The sequence below is a fragment of the Haematobia irritans genome, chromosome 2, assembly GCF_050003625.1.
Source record: "Haematobia irritans isolate KBUSLIRL chromosome 2, ASM5000362v1, whole genome shotgun sequence".
NCBI classification, from domain to species: Eukaryota; Metazoa; Arthropoda; class Insecta; order Diptera; family Muscidae; genus Haematobia; species Haematobia irritans.
The window spans coordinates 216,464,768-216,487,760 of NC_134398.1; the positions used below are offsets into that span (position 1 = coordinate 216,464,768).

General features: G+C 27.6%; 2 protein-coding genes across 2 annotated transcripts in view; one reads left to right on the forward strand and one right to left on the reverse strand.

Moving 5' to 3' along the window:
• IA-2 (tyrosine phosphatase IA-2) overlaps nucleotides 1-22,993 on the forward strand; it is a 317,964-nt gene that overhangs the window by 27,351 nt on the left and 267,620 nt on the right. The window lies entirely within an intron of this gene.
• On the reverse strand, nucleotides 9,356-22,065 carry LOC142225275 (uncharacterized). The gene is made up of 5 exons (XM_075295049.1): nucleotides 22,050-22,065; nucleotides 16,739-16,947; nucleotides 16,080-16,209; nucleotides 12,631-14,739; nucleotides 9,356-12,489 (listed from the first exon to the last, which is right to left on the reverse strand). Exons 1-5 carry the CDS (start codon nucleotides 22,063-22,065, stop codon nucleotides 9,356-9,358), a joined length of 5,598 nt encoding a protein of 1,865 aa, XP_075151164.1.

Below are 22,993 nucleotides of genomic sequence, written 5' to 3' on the forward strand. Positions count from 1 at the left end.
AGGGATTATTTCCAAGGGAGTGTAAAGAAGATTTATGAATAGAAATTAATTTGAAAACCTTGCAATTTGTCCATGTCAGTGTATTTTTCATCTTGACGATGGCAAGGAAATAAATTTTGATTAAAATTCCTGTAATTCCTATGAATGATAATTATGACTTTAATGAAATTGAAGGTAATAGAGTCTTGAAATTATTATAAAGGTAGAATTTTAAATGAAATTAGGTTTTAGGTCTTAAGTTCTTCGATTTAATTGAAATGAAATTTAGATACATTTTAGAAATTTCCTACTAAACTGTATTACAAATGCTGATAAAGAAGTAAAGATTTGTCAACAAATTCAATAAAATTTCTATGAAATTTATCTGCTGACAAAATGTCAATCAAATTTTATCTGAAGACCAAATTCTTACGAAATTTAACTAAAGCAAAAATTGTCATGAAATTTTATCTAAAGACAAAATTTCCATGAAATTTTATTTAAAAACAAAATTTCCATGAACTTTTATCTAAAGACAAAATTTCTATGAAATTTTATCGATAGACAAAATTTCTATTAAATTTTATCTAAAGACAAAATTTCTATGATATTTTATCTAAAGACAAAATGTCTATAAACTTTTATATACAGACAAAATTTCCATTAAATTGTATATAATACCTCATTCACATTACACTTCCGAAATCCACTTTAACTAGATTTCAACTGTCATTTCCCTTATAAAAAAGGGATTTCAAATCCACTTTTAGAAGATTTCGAGCCTAATGTGAATGAGGTACAAAGACAAAATTTCTATGCAATTTTAGCTAAAAACAAAATTTCTATGAATTTTTATATAAAGATAATATTTCTATGAAATTTTAGTTAAAGACGAAATGTCTATGAAACAAAACAAAATTTCTGTGAAATTATATCCAAACACAAAAATTCTATGAAATTTTAGCTAAAGGCAAAATTTCTATGAACTATTATCTAAAGATAATATTTCTTTGAAATTTTATCTAGAGACAAAATCTCTATGACATTTTATCTAAAGACAAATTTCTCTGAAATTTTATCTTAAGACATAATTTTTATGTAATTTTATTTAAATACAAATTTTTTATGAAATTTTATTCAAATACAAAATTTCTATGAAATTTTATCCAGAGACAAAATATCAATGAAATTTTATATAAAGACAAATTTTTTATAATATATTATCTAAAGACACAATTTTTATGAAATTTTATCTAAATATCTATGAAATTTTATCTAAAGACAAATTTCTCTGAAATTTTATATTAAGACATAATTTTTATGAAATTTTATTTAAATACAAAATTTTTTATGAAATTTTATTCAAATACAAAATTTCTATGAAATTTTATCCAGAGACAAAATATCAATGAAATTTTATCCAGAGAAAAAATATCAATCAAATTTATCTAAAGACAAAATTTTTATGAAATTTCATTTAAAGACAAAATTTCTATAAAATTTTATCTAAAGAGGAAATTTCAATAACATTTTATCTAAAGACAAAATTCTATGAAATTTTATCTATAGACAATATTTCTTTGAAATTTTATCTAAAGACAAAATTTCTATGTAATTTTATCTAAAGTCGAATTTCTTTGAAATTTTTTTTAAAGACAAATTTCTCTAAAATTTTATTTAAAGACATAATTTCTATGAAATTTTATTTAAATACAAAATTTCTATCAAATTTTATCTAAAGACAACATTTCTATAAAATTTTATCTATAGACGAAATTTCTATATAATTTTATCTAAACACAAAATTTCCATAAAACTTCATCTAAAGACAAATTTTCTATAAAATTTTATCTAAACACAAAATTTTTATACAATTTTTTCTAAAGACAAATTTTTTATACAATTTTATCTAAAGACAAAATTTCTATGAAATTTTATCTAAAGAAATAATTTCTATGAAAGTTTATTTAAATACAAAATTTCTTAGAAATTTTATCTAAAGATAAAAGTTTTATGAAATTTTATCTAAAGACAAAATTTTTATGAAATTTTATCTATAGTTTGTCTATTTTTATGAAATTTCATCTAAAGATAAAATTTTTATTAAATTTTATATATACACAAAATTTCTATGAAATTTTATATAACAACAAAATGTTTATGAAATTTTATTTAAAGACAAAATATCTATAAAATTTTATCTAAAGAGGAAATTTCGATGAAATTGTATCTGAAAACAAAATTTCTAAGAAATTTTATTTAAATACAAAAAGTATGGTTTTAAGCTGAAATAAAAAAACAACAACAATAAATACAAAATGTCTAAGAAATTGTATGTACATACAACATTTTTAAGAATTTTATCAAAAAACAAAATTTCTAAGAATTTTATCTAAAGACACAATTTCTATGAAATTTTATCTAAAGCTGAAATTTGTATGAGGTTTTTTTTTATACAATTTTATCTAAAGACGAATTTTTTATACAATTTTATCTAAAGACAAAATTTCTATGAAATTTTATCTAAAGACAAAATTTCTATGAACTTTTATCTAAAGTCAAATTTATCTGAATTTTTTCTAAAGACAAATTTCTCTAAAATTTTATCTAAAGACATAATTTCTATGAAATTTTATTTGTATATAAAATTTCTATGAAATTTTATCTAAAGACAAAATTTCCATTAAAATTTATGTAAAGACAAAATTTCTATGAAATTTTATCTAAAGACAAAATTTCTATGAAATTTTATCTAAAGACAAAATTTCTATGAAATTTTATTTAAAGACAAAATTTCTATGAAATTTTATCTAAAGACAAAATTTCTATAAAATTTTATCTAAAGAGGAAATTTCAATGAAATTTTATCTAAAGACAAAATTTCTATGAAATTTCATCTTAAGACAAAATTTCTAAGAAATTTTATGTACATACTAAATTTTTAAGAATTTTATCTAAAAACAAAATTTGTAAGAATTTTATCTAAAGACAAAATTTCTATGAAATTTTATCTAAAGCTGAAATTTGTATGAAGTTTTACCTAAACAGAGACTCTCTTTTAAACTTTATTTAAACACAAAATTTCTATGAAATGTTATCTAACGATAAATTTTCTATACAATTTTATCTAAGGACAAAATTTCTATGAAATTTTATTTAAAGAAAAAATCTGAACGAATTTGTATCTAAAAACAAAATTTTTATGAAATTTTATAAAAAGAAAAAATTTTATATAAAGATAAAATTTTTATGAAATTGTATCTAACGATGTCTATACATGTTTACTAAAAACTAAATTCCTATACAATGTAACGTAAATTCAAAATCTCATACAATTTTATCGAAAAATAAAATGTTCACGAAAGTTTTCGTGAAATTTTACCTAAAGACAAAATTTCTGTAAAAAGTAAAAATTTCTATAAATATTGAAGAAGAATACAATAAAACAAAATATTTCTATAAAATTTAATCTAAAGATAAAATTTTACCTAACCACAAAATTTCTAACTTTTATCGAAAGACAACATTTGCATGAAATTTAAGTCAAAAACAAAATTTCCGTGAAATTCTATAATTCACAATAATATTCACAATTATTTGCTTATATTATATTTGGCACACAATTAAAGGATATTAAATCCATAGGAACAAAATCTCAATTCATTGGTTCTTTTTTGTTATTTTTCGTTGTGCAAAAATCCAGTGTCTTAATGAATTCACCATTCATACCTGAAGCTATAAAATAAAAATCCCAAATATGTCACGAAAATGCGAATATCCATGTCATTTCTTTTCAAAAGTATCTCCACCTGCAATTTTTCTCTAAGGCTTCGAGAAAACCCAAATTAATTAGTACACGAAAAAGTCTCATTATTTCTTTCACAAAATACAACTCAAAAATCAGTTGCCATAACCATTTATATGATTGTGGGCCTTTGAAAGATTCGCTATACGAGTACGAATTCGACATGCATGGCTGAATGAATATCTGGGAGTGTGTGTGCGTGGGTGTATGCGTGTATGACATTTAAGAATTAATAAAAATAATGTTAAGCCATAACAATAATCCCGAAGCAAAGACATCACATACATTTTATGCTCGATAACCATAAGAAAAACAAAAACACATACCCCGATTCACTCAGTGCCAGATGAAAGAAAAATCTTAAAAATTTAATAAGACCACAAGGAGTAAACAGAAGCAGGAATTAACTGCTGATGCTGACTGGGTGCCGAATGGCTGAATAGCCTGTTGCCTAGTCCCCGTTGGCTGTTGCTCCTTTGCCTGGCGATGTGATGTGGCTGCATTGTAGTCATAAAAATGATGTATGATGGCATTTTATTACATGAAAATGAGTACGCATTTGGATTATTATTCGCACTCCTACTTTACTTAGAATTACACACGCACACACACATACATGCATCTGCACAGATATAAATTTACACGCATATGAAATAGCCTCGGGCATATGCGTATTGCATTGCCTTCAGAAGGGCCTTGAAGTAGATGGAGATTTAAAAACAAAAATCCATAAAAAATATAAAGACAAATTTTTGAAGAAATTTTTTCATTAAAATCATTAAAGACAAAATTTTGAAGAAATTTTATCTTTAAAAAATTTTATGAAATATTATATTAATCAAAATTTTTACGAAACTTTATTTAAGGATAAAAATTCTAAGAAAATTTTTTTGAAGACAAAAATTCTATAGAAGAAATATCTAAAAACAACATTTCTATGAAATTTTATCTAAAGCCAAAAATTCTATAAAATTTTAGCTAAAGACAACATAAAGATAAAATGTCTATGAAATTTTACGTAAAGACAAAACTTCTAAGAAATTTTATCGATAGACTGAATTTCTATGAAATTTTATTGAAAGATAAAATTTCCAAGAAATTTTATATAGAGATAAAATTTTTATGATATTTATTTGAAAGTCAACATTTTTGCAAATTTTATGTATAGACAAAATTTCTATAAAACTTTATCTAAAGGTCAAAATTCTAAGAAATTTTATCTAAACTTTAAGAATTTAAGAAATTGTATTTTTACAAAAATTATTCATGAAATTTTATGAGAGGACAAAATAATAAATTTTATAAAATTTATGAAAGGAAAAAAATTGGAGATAAAAATTCTAAAAAACAATTATCGAAGACAACATTTCTAAGAAATTTTTTCTAGGACAAAAATTTTGTACAATTTTAATTAAATCGTAAATTTCTAAGAAATGTTTATAAGAAAAAATTTATATGGAATTTTATCTAAATACCAAATTTATATGAAATTTTATTGAAATACAAAATTTCGATATAATTTTATAAATTTTATTGACAATTTTATGAAATTTTATTGAAAGACAAAATTCCTATGAAATTTTATCCACTAAAAGTTTATCTTAGGACAAAATTTTTATGAAATTTTATCAAACAATAAAATTTCCATGAAATTGGTTTAAAGATAAAATTTTCAGGAAATTTTATATAAAGGCAAAATTTCTATGAAATGTTATCCAATAAAAAAATTTCTATGAATTTTTTTAAGATACAATTTCCAAGAAATTTTATATAAAGACAAAATTTCTATAAAATTTTATCCAATAACAAAATTTCTATGAAAATTTTTCAAAGATAAAATTGCAAAGAAATTTTGTATAAAGAAAAAATTTCTGTAATATTTTATTTATATTGTAAATTTCTAAGAAATTTTATCTAACGACAAAATTTCTATGAAATTTTATCCAACTACAAAATTTCTATGAAATTTTATCCAACTACAAAATTTCCAAGAAATTTTATATAAAGACAAAATTTATATGATTTTTTTTTAAGATAAAATATCAATGAAATTTTATTTAAACTCAAATTTTATATAAAATGTTATCTAAAGAAAAATTTGTATGACATTTTATCTAAGGACATAATTTCTATGAATTTTTTTTAAGATAAAATTTCCAAGAAATTTTATATAAAGCCAAAATTTCTAAGAAATTTTTTAAGGATAAAATTTCCAAGAAATTTTATATGAAAGCAAAATTTCTATCAAATTTTATCCAACAACAAAATTTCTATGAATTTGTTTAAAGATAAAATTTCTAAGAAATTTTATATAAAGATAAAATTTCTAAGAAATTTTATATAAAGACAAAATTTCTATGATATTTTATATAAAGACAACATTTCTAAGAAATTTTATATAAAGACAAAATTTCTATGACATTTTATCTAAGACAAAATTTCTGTAAAATTTTATTTAAATTGTAAATTTCTAAGAAATTTTATCAAAAGACAAAATTGCTAAGAAAAAAAAAATAGATTAAAAACCACAGACCTCGAGTTCGTTTCTATCAATAATTCATTAATTGGAAAAATCAAATACCGGTCGAATACAATAAAAACAAGTTTGTTACATAAAGATGACAAATTTAAGTAATTTTATTTTAACAAAAAATATTCATGAAATTTTATTTTATGATAATATTTCTATTAAATTTTATTATTTTTTGTTTTTTGAAAAATTATCTTGAATCAATTTTTTATGAAACTTTATTTAAGGACAAAAAGTCTAAGAACTTTTAAAGACAAAAAATCCTAAAAAAATATCTGAAGACTACATTTCTAAGAAATTTTATCTAAAGCCAGAAATTCAAAGAAATTTTATCTAAAGCCCCAAATTCTAAGAATTTTTATCTTAAGTCAAAGTTTCGATAAAATTTTATCAAAAGACCAAACTTATATGGAATTTTATCGAAAAACAAAATTTCTACGAAATTTTATGTAAAGACAAAATTTCTATGAAATTTTATCAAAGGACAAAATTTCTATGATTTTTTTTCTAAGATAAAACTTCCAAGAAATTTTATATAAAGACAAAATTTCTATGAATTTTTTTTAAGGATAAAATTTCCAAGAAATTTTATATGAAGGCAAAATTTCTATCAAATTTTATTGAACAACAAAATTGCTATGAATTTTTTTAAAGATAAAATTTCTAAGAAATTTTATATAAAGACAAAATTTCTAAGAAATTTTATGTAAAGACAATATTTCTATGACATTTTATCTAAGACAAAATTTCTGTAAAATTTTATTTAAATTGTAAATTTCTAAGAAATTTTATCTAAAGATGAGAAATTTAAGAAATTTTATTTTAACACAAAATATTCATGAAATTTTATCTTATGACAATATTTCTATTAAATTTTATTATAAATTTTGAAAAATTATCTTAAATAAATTTTTTATGAAACTTTATTTAAGGACAAAAATTCTAAGAACTTTTAAAGACAAAAAATATTAAAAAAATTATCTGTAGACAACATTTCTAAGAAATTTTATCTAAAGCCAGAAATTCTAAGAAATTTTATCTTAAGTCAAAGTTTCGATAAAATTTTATCTAAAGACCAAAATTATATGGAATTTTATCGAAAAACAAAATTTCTACGAAATTTTATGTAAGGACAAAATTTCTATGGAATTTTAGCTAAAGACAAAATTTCTATGCATTTTTATTTAAAGATAAATTTTCAAAAAAATTTATCTAGAGACATTGTTTGGGAATAAACTAATGAAAGCTGAAAAGGAAAATTTTGCCTTTCGAAATAATAACACTGGGAGAAATTAGGTTTTACATTCAGATTCAAACAAATTTATTTTCAATTATTTTAATTGTAACTTCAATTTTAATTTTAATTCATTATTTATGATTAGGTTTAAGTTTTAAATAGTAGTTAAGTTTTACAATTAGATTTAAGAATTATTTACAAAAGAAATTAGATTTTAATTCAATTGTGGGAAATGGTGTAAATAAGGGTGAGTTTTCAATTTCAAATGTAAAGTGCAATATGACTGTGCAATATAGATTTAAGTACGAAATTCAATTTACAATATATATTACTTTATGGTGCAATATAGATTTAAGGCAAAATATTTAAACATGTTATGTACAAGGTATGTTTGGTGTTGTGATTTTTTTTCTTTCTGATGCACTTTTATGTTGTATGTTTGGGTTTCGATGGGTTGAGGAGTCGATGGGTTTTTGTTTGTGTCACTTGTTCACTGTATGTTTACCTGTAAATAACTAAGCTTTTAATATGTTCACTTGTGTTTTCAATAGTAATGTTCAAATAATGTTCAACAACGAATTATCACTACACTTTTACTTTCGCGGGGGCAGACGAGTTCGCACTTGTTAATTTATTCACGGTCGGTTCAAGACTGGTTCGTTGCCCTTTTGAGTGATGCTTAGCAGCATAAACAAAGCTTAGCGACAAAGCTACAAGCATCGATCAAAGGTCAAACTTTCCAGGTAAACAAATAGAAAAGCAAAAGGATACAACGATTAAAAATTATTTGTGCCGCTACGCACAGTGTTTCAAAACGGGTTCAAAGAAACTTTGAACATTCTGCCCCCCGCGAAACAGTGTAGTTTACCTTACCTCCTCATCTCGTTTCCTGCGACGAGCTACTCACTGGTCCCACAAACACGTATCCCCAATCGGTCAGCTGAGCGAAGACACGTCCTAAGCCGGTTTCCACAACTCCGTCTCTCCTGAGGTAGGCATATGGACCAGCACCAATTTCCACGTCGATCGATTCATTGCCCCTTGGATCGACATCAGCAAGTGGTCGGGCTTCCATAGCGACGGTGGGATCCTCCATTATTGGATCTGAGTAGGGTCGTCTGGGCAGGTCACGGGTCACTAAGGCCTTTAACCGGTAAACGAGGCGACTACCATAAGTCCGGCACCGCAACCGAATACTTGCAAACCTGTGCCCATGTCTTTCAGTGGTTGGAATGCCAAGTCTTGTGATTGTGGAGGCTGCAACTCTTGTTGACGTAGCTGCCTGACACAGCAACACCCTGACACTGGCCCAGTCCTCGGAGTTTTCAGCTGCCATGTACACTTGCGCCGTTGGTATGAACACAGAGGATCGGTGATACGGCAATTCCACTGGAGGGGGCGTGTAGCGACCAAATGTTTCCCTCAGTTGAGGAGCCCCATGCAACATGGTATGGTGTCGCAAGTTACACTCCCTGCACGCCGTGAGGACTGGACAGTCTGGAGCTAGGTGGCTGCGTGCCAGGCAGTTGCGACAATAGCTACGTCGCTCTACAGTCTCGTACCGTTGGTATGGGGTCTGCTGGCGGAAACGATGACAATTTCTGAGTGGGTGGTCATCTTGACAAAGCCCACAAGCAAATTGCCAATGAGAAGGGCGATAGCGTGGGTCGTTGTTACGGCGGTTGTGACGGGCAGGTCTGCTGGGTCCAGGTGGGGATGGGTCTCTTTGTGGGAGTACTCCTGACATATCTGCAACGAAAGTTATGTGAGTACCGTGTTTTTTCATGAATTTACGATATGCTAGTCAGTCCGAAAATAACTTTACGATTTTCGTGATAGGTCGACTAATCACCCCAGTCGAAGTTCTAACATCTACCACCCGGACATTTTTATCAATCCCTTCATAAGTTTTATCAACTCTTCCAAGTCTCCACTCATTTGGAGCTAATCGATTGTCTTTTACAATCACCAAATCATTTACGACAATATTTTGTTGCGGGTATTTCCATTTGTATCTACGATGTAACTCATTCAAATATTCCGATTTCCATCTTTGACAAAAGATTTGTGAAATAATCTTTAATCGCTTCCACCTGTTCGATAATGTTATGTCATCCTCAGAAACATCGGGTTCTGCAGGGGCTAGTAATGGTGAACCCACTAGAAAATGGCCAGGGGTCAAGGGTTCTAAACTAGAAGGGTCATCGCTAACAGGATTAATGGGTCTTGAATTAAGACAAGCTTCTATACGAGCTAAAATAGTGGATAGTTCTTCAAAGGTGAAATTCATTTTTGGCATAGTTTTTCGAAGGTGAGTCTTGAATGATTTAACTCCAGCCTCCCACAAACCTCCCATGTGAGGAGCACCTGGCGGAATAAACTTCCATTCTAAGTTCTGATGTACATGTCGTTGTACTGTAGTGTCTTGTATTGATTTCATAAATGCGATCCTATCCTTTTTTATAAGTTCGGCGGCGCCTACAAAATTTTTACCGTTATCCGAGAATATTTTCTCCGGACACCCTCGTCTGCCTATAAAACGATCTAAAGCTGCTATGAAAGATTGGGTCGACAAATCACTAGTAGCTTCTAAGTGTATTGCTCGAGTTGCAAAACAAACAAATATGCAGACATATCCTTTGGTAATTAGACAGGCGCGAGCTGTAATACTTTTTATGCCAAAGGGTCCCGCAAAATCTACCCCTGTATTTCGAAAGGGTCTAGATAACATAGTGCGCTCTGGAGGAAGAGATGCCATAATTTGTGTCTGGGTCTTATACTGATGGAGAGCACAAGTTCGACAGTTATGGATAACTTTTTTAACTAATTGCTTTAAACGAAATATCCAAAATTCGGAACGAATTACGCGAATCATTAATTGATTTCCGCCGTGCATTGTTACTTTATGAACGAATTCGACAAATAAAAGTGCAAACCGAGAATCATATGGAATTAAAATTGGATGACGTTCATTATAGGTAAGAGCAGGTGATTGAACTAACCGACCGTTTGATCTAAGCAAACCTTTCCCGTCAATGAAAGGGTTAAAAGGTAAGAGTTGGCTACTAGGTGAGAGTCGTTTCTTTTGGGTCAACGCTGCATACTCTTCAGCAAAATAATGTTTTTGTGTAACGACTATAAGACGAGTTTTTATATCCAAAAGTTCTGAACCCGTAATTTCTTCAGACGAAATTCGAAATCGGTTTGTGCCCGTGTTACGCCAAAAACGCATGACATAAGATAAAACACGATATGCCCGTGGCAACCATGAAAAACGTGTCAATGGGTCCTCAAATGTGGATGTCGCAAAAACTTTCACTTGTTTAGCTTCAAGGTTTGTATCACAATTAAGTTGATGTTTAGGCCAATGATCTCTTGGCAATTTTAGCCACGATGGGCCAGTCCACCACAAATGATGTGTCTTCAATTCATCTGGAGAGCAGCCACGACTGGCTACATCTGCTGGATTAGATTCGGAGTCCACATGACTCCAATTTTCACTACCTACATTTTCTAAAATTTCGGAAACCCTGTTTCCTACAAACGCGCTCCAAGAACACGGCGGTTTTTGAAGCCAAGCCAAAACTATCATAGAGTCAGTCCAGAAATGGGTTAAAAATCCAGAAATTTGCAGATTTGGAATTATAGTGTTAGCTAATTTTGACAACATTACTGCCCCACATAACTCTAATCTAGGTAGAGAAATTTTCTTGATTGGGGCCACGCGGGTCTTGGCTGCTAACAGAAAAGTTTCTACACGGTCTCCATCTTCGACTCGAACGTAAAGTGTCGCAGCGTAAGCGCTCTCTGAAGCGTCACAAAAACCATGAATTTCAATGGTACTTGATGGCGAATAATGAATCCATCTTGGTACGGATATTGTGTCAATCACCGAATTATTTTTCGCAAAGTTTTTCCAATTCATATTGGTAACAGGTTTCAAAGTGTCGTCCCATCCAATTTTATTTAACCAAACTTGTTGCATTATCAGTTTTGCAACGACAATAATTGGGGCTAACCATCCACAAGGGTCAAAGAATTTTGCGATTGTCGACAAAACTTCACGCTTCGTACAAAGTTCTTTTTCTTCAACATTAGGCGCTTTAAAAGTGAAATTATCTGCTGCTACATTCCACCGAATGCCTAGGGTCTTCGTTGACGATCCTTCAGAAAGATCCAACCAATTGACAGGCAACAAAAAATCGGGATGTAGGCCATTTAAAAGACGAGGGTCATTAGAGGTCCATTTCCTCAACTCGAAACCAGCAGAATCTAAAGCGGATGCTAATTGTTTTCTAGCGGTGATAGCATCTTCAACAGTATGCCCACCCGCTAATACATCGTCGACATATAAATTTTCTCTAATTATTTTTGAACCCAAAGGGTGTGAATCTTGAACGTCTTCCGCTAATTGAAGCAGCGTTCTAATCGCTAAAAATGGGGCGCAATTTATGCCAAAGGTTACGGTTAACAATTCAAAATCCTCAACTGGGTCGTTTTCAGATGATCGAAAAAGTATTCTTTGAAATGAAGTTTGCTTTGGGTCTACCAGTATTTGACGATACATTTTCGTTACATCGGCGTTGAAAACATATTTGAAAAAACGCCATTTTAAAATTTGTAAAACTAAGTCCTGTTGTAAAATAGGACCGGTATGTAAAATATCGTTTAGGCTTTTCTTATTTGAAGTGGGACTCGAAGCATTAAATACCACCCTAAGTTTGGTGGTTACTCTATCTGGTTTAATGACTGCGTGGTGTGGTAAATAGTAATGAGGGGTCTTATGTATGTTTTGTGGATCAATTTTCCTCATTTGTCCTAATTCGAGATATTCCCTAATGGCAGCGTCGTATTGAGCCTTTACATCAGGGGTCTTAGAAAGTTTTTTCTCCATACGATAAAATTGTGCGAGAGCAATATTTCTCGATGCACCGATTTCTGAACAACTTTTAAATGGAAGGGTCACAATATATCTTCCAGTATCATTACGTTTTATCGTAGATTTGTAATTAGTTTCACAATATATATCTTCAGCTGACCTCAAAATTATTTTTGGGGTCTCTTCCACCTCCCAAAAACGTGTTATAATTTTCTCTAAAGAGGAGGCATTATAAAGAGTAATTTGTTTCGAAGTTTCTATATTTTGTTGAATGGGTCCACCAACGATCCATCCAAATACGGTATTTTGCGCTATAATTGATCCAAATGTTTTCATCGGAATATGAACGTTATAAATTAGCGGTCCTATATCTAAACCGATCAGCATATCAACGGGTCGACTTTCATAAAATCGAGGATCCGCCAAACTAAGATGCTTAAAATCTTCAAATTGAGAACGATTAAGGTTGTGGGTTGGTAAATTAGAAGGAAGGGTCTTCAACACGGGTGCCCAAACTTCTAACTCAAAACTAGGATCGATACGTGAACAAAGTTGAAAAACGCAAGCCTTTGTCGATGTTTCAGCTACGGTGTCACTCAAGCCTGTGACGTGAACTAAATTCCTCACTGTAGGAAGTTGCAACTTATTTTTCATTTTTTCCGAAATAAATGTTGACTGTGATCCAGGGTCAATTATTGCTCTGGCATCATATCTCTGTCCCTTTGATTTTATTTGTACAATGGCGGTAAACAACAGTGTTTCTCTAGGTTGTGGAGTGGGTCTGCCTTCTTGCAGCGTAAGAGTCGTTATACTAGGCGTTTCAATATTCGATGTGGACTGTATACAAGGTAAATTCGATGATTGTTGAACAAGGTTGGAACGAGCGGCAGCACTTGTACTAGGTTGTACTCCACCTCGATCCTGATTAACTAAGTTGAGAGCTCCAGTACTTGTACTAGGTTGTACTGTGTCTCGGTTATGATGAACAAGGGTGTTGAGAACGGCAGCACATGTACCGTCTCTTGTGTTTGTAGGGTCGCGGGCCTCATTACCCTTATGTAACAAGTTATGGTGTCTTTGATTACATTCCCTACAACTAAAACGACTTTTACATTCCCGTACTCCATGATTCTCAAATAAACAATTATAACAACGATTCGACTGTTTCACTATTTGAATTCTTTCATTAATAGATTTTTCCAAAAATTTGGGACAATTTCGCAGCATATGGTTTGTCCGACAAATTGGACAAACGCTCTCATTATGCCTGCGACTAGGATTACTATTTTTTGAATTATTATTTGCTTGTGAATTACTATTGAATCTTGAACCAGAATTATTTATTTTTTGATTTACATTGGTGTGAAAATTATTTACGCGACTCCCCCTTTTATCAAAATCAGATCTAGATTGATTGTATTTCGAGTTTTGAGTTTTAATATTTCCCACCGATTCCAAAGTTTTAAATTTATGTGATAAATATTCATCTAATACGTGCCAACTTGGTAGGGTCGAACAATCCTCTAAACTATTCTCAAATTCCTCCAAAAAAGTGCGAGGCAATTTCGTTGAAACAAGGTATACTAAAATTGGGTCCCATTCTCCCGTGTCTACTTGTAAAGTTTCCAAAGTTTGTGTACAAGTACTAATTGTGCGCTGTAATTTTTGTATAGTTGAAACATTTTCAATTGAAACAGTGGGCAAATTAAAAAGAATTCTAAGCTGTTCGTTAACTTGCATTCGTTTATTTTCGTACCTACTTTCTAAATTTCTCCAAGCTATATCGAAACCTTCATTAGTTAGGGGTACATTTGTAATAATTTCCCGCGCTTCTCCTGAAGTTTTTTGGGTCAAATGGAATAACTTTTCGACTTTACTCAATCGTGGGTTATTAATGTAGATTGCAGAGAATAAATCTCTGAATGTTGGCCATTCACTGTATCCGCCCTTAAAAATGTCTGTGTCACATGGTGGCAATCGCAAATTTGGGGTCGAATTTGGGTCTACTGCGATGGTTTGTGTCATTGATTCCCTAGCTAATTTTTCCTGACTTTCCCGTTCCTGACGCGCTAAGATTTGTGTGCTAATTATACTTAAACCCCGTTTATAGACGTCCATACCGTTTTTATAATGGCCGCGAAGCTTATCCTTATCCATCGGAGTCTCTCCCTCATCTGGAGTCCTATCCCGACAATTTATGTAAGCCCGCCTAACTTGATCCCATAACGTATTTAGCTCAACTCGAGCTGCCTCTAACGCATGGAGATCTTCGGTTGCCGCCTTAACAGAACAAATACTTTCAACGTCAACTAGGTCATTTAAACAATTAACAAATTTTTCTTTCAAAATTTTATCCATGATGTACTTTAAACTTTTTTGCACCAGTCAAAAAAAACTAAAATAAATCAAATTTCGCGAAAGAATAATTTAGTTTTACTCAAGAAAATTCGATTTTTCTAAGGGAAACTATATTAAATGTAAATATCTGCGCGAACGATAAAATTTGTGGGGTCAGAAATAAATTTGCGGGGTCAAAATTACGAAAAATTACAAAAATCAAATTTAACACAACCGAAATAGGGTCAGTAGACGAAATTGGGCCAAAGTTACGTAAAAAAATTTTTTAAAAATTCCCCAAGACTGGATATTCAAAAAACTTTTACAATAAATTTCCAAAAGGGCGAGGAATTAAACAAATTTAAAATTTCCCAAAACCACAAGGTCAAACAAATCAATTAAAATTTCCCAAAAAACAGGAAACCAAACAAACAATTTTTTTTTTAAAGCACGATGCTCAATTAAAATCAGCGATAAATCGCATAAATTAATAAATACAGATCAAGAGTAAAAAAAAAAAAAAAAAAAAAAAAATGTGTCAACAAATTCACTGAAAAAAAAATAAAATTATCTTGGTGCCCAAAAAATCAAATATATATATATATATTAAAAGAAATTTGTAATTTTCCTTACCTTTGTATGGGTCAGTGGGTCTTGAAAATTACAAAGATATAACCAAAGACTACAAATATGGGTCACCAAGATTTATAAATACAAAAATAAATTCAAGTTGAAAAAATCAAAAACTACAAATTTGGGTCGATTAACATTTGTTTCAGCTTTTTAAACTCCAAAGTAAAATGTTTCAATCAATCGATTTAAAAATTTTCCCAGCGCCAATTATTTTAATTTTCCAAAATGATCAAAAGTTTTTCTCGAAAAAATTTTCGTTAAATTTTTCACTCCAAAAAAAATAATTTTGCAAATTTTCACTTGTTTTTCCAAAAATAGTATTTAATTTCAAGCAAAAAAACGAATTTAAATTCAAAAAACATTTTTTTTTCAAAATCAATATTTTTACCAAAAAATTTCTCTCTGTGTAAATTTTTACCGGTCAAAACTTTATCCCCATTTAATTTAATTTAAACAAAATCGAATTTAAATTCCCGAAAATTCCTCCAAAAAATTTCGAAACAAAAATTTCTTTCCGTGTAAATTTTCGCCAATCCAATTTCTATACCGATTTTTCTTAAATTTTTTCAAGTGTGTCAAAGCAAATGGGTCATCCAGTTGTGTCTTTTAGCATATCGTAAATTCTTTTTTCCTTTTCGTGTTCCAAAAAATTCAAAAAACTTGAAAAAACTGTACTCACTTTGAAGATTATAGGTATGTGTGTGTCCAAAATGTTTGTGATCCGTTACCTTTGTGGCGTCGATTTTTGATGTTGAGTCGCTGTGGTGTCGTGTTTTGTTGTTTTTTGTCGCCTTCCACTGGAAACTGTTCTGTATTTTGTTATTGGACAATTTGTAGTTTATAAAAACCGTTGTTACGGTTTTGTCCAATTTTTTCCACAAATTTTTTAATTTTTAAAAAGTTTTTGTTTTTGTTTTTTTTTTTTTGCACGACCGAACCGATTGTTTTGTTGGATAAAATTTTAAACAAATGGGTTAATTTGGGTTTTGGGTCACTCACTGGCAATTTTTCAGTCAATTTTGCATCTTAAACAAGTTTTCAAAATTTTCACGAAAAGCGATTAATTTTTTAAATTTCCAAATTTTTCCGAATTTTTTGTACTTTTTACGTGAAAACAAGCCTTTTTACTGCCAAATTGATTGAAAAATTGCTAAAAAACACACACACAAAATGGGTCACAAAGATTCAATTTTTTCAAAAAAACACTAATTTTTTCCAAAATTTACTAATTTTTTTTCAAAAAATTTTCAAAAATTAATTGTCCAACGTTCACTTTTTATTTCTCACAATTTAAAGTTTTTCAATCATACCAATGCAGTAACCCTTTATTTTACTTACTGTAGTGCCACTTTGGTTACCCTTTTCTTGTATGTCCCATATATATGTATATACGCTTGTATATGCATATGGATATTTTTCGTTGTTTACTGCTTGTTGTTCGATCGATGGATCACTGGATGGTTGGCTGAGTAGTGTTGTTGTTGTTTTGATTTTTCTATTTCTTCTTTGGTTACTGTTGGTTTTCGTTTGTTGCAAGGGCACAGGCACTTTGAATGTTTTTCAATATTGTCTTTTGTAAAGGGTTTTTTTTTTTTTTGCATTGATATTACACTGGGTATATTTGACAATGATATTACACTGTGTAATTTGGAATATTTTATTTTTTTTAATGTAAATGAAAGTTTATTAAATTTTTTTCTTTTTTAAACAAAACTAATTATTGGGTCACTGGTTTTTTTTTTTTTTTTTTTACACTTGGAAAAAAATCACATTACACCGAGAAAAAAATTTTACACTTTCAAAAAAATTATGTTTTTAATTATTTAAAAAACACAAATCCGGTTCGCAATGGACCAAAATGTTTGGGAATAAACTAATGAAAGCTGAAAAGGAAAATTTTGCCTTTCGAAATAATAACACTGGGAGAAATTAGGTTTTACATTCAGATTCAAACAAATTTATTTTCAATTATTTTAATTGTAACTTCAATTTTAATTTTAATTCATTATTTATGATTAGGTTTAAGTTTTAAATAGTAGTTAAGTTTTACAATTAGATTTAAGAATTATTTACAAAAGAAATTAGATTTTAATTCAATTGTGGGAAATGGTGTAAATAAGGGTGAGTTTTCAATTTCAAATGTAAAGTGCAATATGACTGTGCAATATAGATTTAAGTACGAAATTCAATTTACAATATATATTACTTTATGGTGCAATATAGATTTAAGGCAAAATATTTAAACATGTTATGTACAAGGTATGTTTGGTGTTGTGATTTTTTTTCTTTCTGATGCACTTTTATGTTGTATGTTTGGGTTTCGATGGGTTGAGGAGTCGATGGGTTTTTGTTTGTGTCACTTGTTCACTGTATGTTTACCTGTAAATAACTAAGCTTTTAATATGTTCACTTGTGTTTTCAATAGTAATGTTCAAATAATGTTCAACAACGAATTATCACTACACTTTTACTTTCGCGGGGGCAGACGAGTTCGCACTTGTTAATTTATTCACGGTCGGTTCAAGACTGGTTCGTTGCCCTTTTGAGTGATGCTTAGCAGCATAAACAAAGCTTAGCGACAAAGCTACAAGCATCGATCAAAGGTCAAACTTTCCAGGTAAACAAATAGAAAAGCAAAAGGATACAACGATTAAAAATTATTTGTGCCGCTACGCACAGTGTTTCAAAACGGGTTCAAAGAAACTTTGAACAGACATAATATTTATGAAATCTTTATCTAAAGGCAAAATACCTATGTTGTTTTATTTAAAGATATAATTTACAAGAAATTTTATATAAAAACAAAATTTTTATGAAATTTTATATAAAGAAAAAAATTCTATAAATCTAAAATTGTCTATAAAATTTTATCTGAAAACCATATTTATATGAAATGTTATCTAAAGACAAAAATTTCTATCAAACTTTATATAAAGACAAATTTTTATTTTTAGATAAAAATTTTGATAAAATTCCTAAGACAAAAATTTTTATCAAACTTTATATAAAGCAAAATTTCTATGAAATTTTATTTAAAGACAAAATGTCAATGAATTTTTATTTTTAGGTAAAAATTTAGATAAAATTCCTAAGACAAAAATTTCTATTAAACTTTATATAAAGGCAAAATTTTTATGAAATTTTATTTAAAGACAAAATGTCAATGAATTTTAATTTTTAGGTAAAAATTTAGATAAAATTCCTAAGACAAAAATTTCTATTAAATTTTATATGAAATTTTATTTAAAGACAAAATTTCTATGAAATTTTATATGAAGAAAAAATTTCTATAAATCTAAAATTGTCTATAAAATTTTATCTGAAAACCATATTTATATGAAATGTTATCTAAAGACAAAAATTTCTATCAAACTTTATATAACGACAAAATTTCTATGAAATGTCTATGAATTTTTATTTTTAGATAAAAATTTTGATAAAATTCCTAAGACAAAAATTTTTATCAAACTTTATATAAAGCAAAATTTCTATGAAATTTTATTTAAAGACAAAATGTCAATGAATTTTTATTTTTAGGTAAAAATTTAGATAAAATTCCCTAAGAAAAAAATTACTATTAAACTTTATATAAAAGCAAAATTTCTATGAAATTTTCTTTAAAGACAAAATGTCAATGAAATTTTATATGAAGAAAAAATTTCTATAAATCTAAATTGTCTATAAAATTTTATCTGAAAACCATATTTATATGAAATGTTATCTAAAGACAAAAATTTCTATCAAACTTTATATAAAGACAAAATTTCTATGAAATGTCTATGAATTTTTATTTTTAGATAAAAATTTTGATAAAATTCCTACGACAAAAATTTTTATCAAACTTTATATAAAGCAAAATTTCTATGAAATTTTATTTAAAGACAAAATGTCAATGAATTTTTATTTTTAGGTAAAAATTTAGATAAAATTCCTAAGACAAAAATTTCTATTAAACTTTATATAAAGGCAAAATTTCTATGAAATTTTATTTAAAGACAAAATTTCTATGAAAGTTTATATGAAGAAAAAATTTCTATAAATCTAAAATTGTCTATAAAATTTTATCTGAAAACCATATTTATATGAAATGTTATCTAAAGACAAAAATTTCTATCAAACTTTATATAAAGACAAACTTTCTATGAAATGCGTATGAATTTTTATTTTTAGATACAAATTTTGATAAAATTCCTAAGCCAAAAATGTTTATCAAACTTTATATAAAGCAAAATTTCTATGAAATTTTATTTAAAGACAAAATGTCAATGAATTTTTATTTTTAGGTAAAAATTTAGATAAAATTCCTAAGACAAAAATTTCTATTAAACTTTATATAAAGGCAAAATTTCTATGAAATTTTATTTAAAGACAAAATTTCTATGAAATTTTATTTAAAGACAAAATTTCTATGAAATTTTATATGAAGAAAAAATTTCTATAAATCTAAAATTGTCTATAAAATTTTATCTGAAAACCATATTTATATGAAATGTTATCTAAAGACAAAAATTTCTATCAAACTTTATATAAAGACAAAATTTCTATGAAATGTCTATGAATTTTTATTTTTAGATAAAAATTTTGATAAAATTCCTAAGACAAAAATTTTTATCAAACTTTATATAAAGCAAAATTTCTATGAAATTTTATTTAAAGACAAAATGTCAATGAATTTTTATTTTTAATAAAAAATTAGATAAAATTCCTAAAATAACAATTTCTATCAAACTTTATATAAAGCAAAATTTCTATGAATTTTTATTTAAAAAGAAATTTATCAAGAAATTTTTTATAAATACAAAATTTCTATGAATTTTTATTTAAAGATAAAATTTACCAGAAATTTTATATAAAGAAAAAATTTCTATGATTTTTTATTTTTAGATAAAAATTTTGATAAAATTCCTAAAACAAAAATTTCTATCAAACTTTATATAAAGACAAAATGTCTATGAAATTTTATATAAAGACAAAATGTCTATGAATTGTTATTTTTAGATAAAAATATATATAAAATTCCTAAGACAAAAATTGCTATCAAACTTTATATAAAGACAAAATTTCTATGAAATTTTATTTAAAGACAAAATGTCTATGAATTGTTATTTTTAGATAAAAATTTAGATAAAATTCCTAAAACAACAATTTCTATCAAACTTTATATAAATACAAAATTTCTACGAAATTTTATTTAAAGACAAAATGTCTATGAATTTTTATTTTTAGAGAAAAATTTAGATAAAATTCCTAAAACAAAAATTTCTATCAAACTTTATATAAAGACAAAATTTCTATAAAATTTTATTTAAAGACAAAATGTCTATGAATTTTTATTTTTCAGTAAAAATTTAGATAAAATTCCTAAGACAAAAATTTCTATCAAACTTTATTTAAAGACAGAATTTCTATGAAATTTAATTTAAAGACAAAATGTTGCATGTATTTTTGTTTCTAATTTTCTATCAAACTTTATATAAAGATAAAATTTCTATGTAGTTTTATTTAAAGACAAAATGTCTATGAACTTTTATTTTTAGATAAAATTCCTATGAATTTTTAGTTAAAAAGAAATGTCGCAAGAAATTTTATATAAGGACAAAATGTCTATTAATTTTTATTTAAAGTTAAAATTTACAAGGAATTTAGTATAAAAGCAAATTGCTATGAAATTTTATTAAAGTCAAAATTTCTATAAAATTTTATGTAATGTGAAATGCATTTTTATGTAAAGACAAAATTTCTATGAAATATTATTTAAAGTTAAAATTTCAAAGAAATTTTATCCAAAGATAAAATTTCTATAAAATTTTATCTAAAGAAAAAAATTTCTATAAAATTTTATCTAAAGACAAAATTCATATGAAATTTTATCCAGGCCCAACATTTCTACGAAATTTTATCTTAAGCCAAAATTCTTATGAAGACCATTCAAGGCCTTCTTATATTTATTTAATTTAATTTTATCTTGAGGTGGCTTATGTGGGATGAAATACACATAAATGTATAATATGTATGTAAGTAGGATGCCTAACATAAATTAGTTGTCCTGTCAGTCACGTTTCGATGATGAGAACATGTCACTCTCGGAACGTACCATCAGTGGATACAAGATCGAAAAATCAACCAGAACATTTTCAAGAAGCCAAAATGCGTCGATGAAATATTCTTGTTCTTGTCATTAGATGAAAAAGTAGAATTGCGTGGAATTTATGATAGCATCAACGATGATGATGATATCCAATTGATTGACGTCAATTGAATGGGAATTTCATTCGGGGGAGTCAAATCAATGTTTGCTTTGGGCTGCAATACGCTGGAGAACATGCGAGTGAGTATTCATCCTTAATTGATTTAAAACTTTGATAAATCAAAGTGAAGCAATTTATGCGAAATCTTTGTATGGAAAAGAGATTTTAAATTGATAAGTAAATGGATTAGCAAGAGCTGACATTGAGAGTGAATGAACAACTGAATTTATTTATTAAGGCAGTGGTTGTGAACAATGAATATAATTTGTGTGAGTGAGAGTAAACCTTTTTGGATTGAAGCAGTCACGAACATATTCTCACTCACGAAAATATTCAAGCTCACGAAAGCACTCACGCTAATAAATAGCAATTGAAATGATCCTTATGGTATGCCCGCCTACCTAAAAATAATACCATAGTTCCATTATTTATTAACTAAATAATAATCCAATGCAACGACTGTCATCTTTGTGCTCATATTGCCACTAAGGTTAATATGACATTGTTGCTGGTAGCTATGATGAGTTTATTAATAGACATAACATACAATAGAATAAAAAAAGAAACGTCAAGACTGCGTAAAATGTTATTGCTCATAATCGGACAATTTACAAATGTAAATACCACAACCAAGTCAATAAACGTCAAGAATTGCCATTTAATTTATTGTATGGGCTATAGCCAAAGGCCAAAGACGAATGGGCTCCAAGTAATTACATTCTATGATGGATGAGTGGCATGGAGAGAGAGCAGAGAAATTAGAGTGGGCTAGAGTGAAAATCGTATTTAATTAGATTAAATTTACTTAAATGGATTTATAAATATAGCACGTGTAATGAAACTATCAACCATACACAATGGGAAGAAATAGGACTAATAAATAATTATATATAATTATAATTAAATTGAATTAATAATTATAATTAAATTCTTCGAGATTTATGTTATGGTGGTAAAATTTTCTAAAATTTTTATTTCTATAGAAAATTTTTTCAAAATTTTATTTCTATAGAATTTTTTTTCAAAATTTTATTTCTATAGCAAATGTTATGACATTTTTAGTGCTACAGAACATTTTGTGAAATTTTTTGTACAAAAAAAAAAATTCGTCAAATTTAATTCAGTATACAATTTTCTGAAAATTTTGTTTCTATAAGAAAATATATGACATTTTTTTAACGAAAATTTTCTAAAAATTTAATTTTGTACGGACAATTTTCTAAAAAAATAATATATTAAATTCTTTGAGATTTAAGCTAGGGTGGGATTTTCTGAAATTTTTATTTCTATAGAAAATATCTCAAAAATTTTGTTTCCATAGAAAATTTTTCAAAAATTTCATTTC

What these genes read in the sequence shown, in the direction of transcription:
- LOC142225275 (XM_075295049.1), bottom strand. An exon ending in GTAACCAAAGTGGCACTACA is followed by an intron (nt 16,210 to 16,738) that starts GTAAGTAAAATA and finishes AACAAAATACAG; the next exon opens with AACAGTTTCCAGTGGAAGGC. An exon ending in ACATACCTATAATCTTCAAA is followed by an intron (nt 14,740 to 16,079) that starts GTGAGTACAGTT and finishes TAAATGACCTAG; the next exon opens with TTGACGTTGAAAGTATTTGT.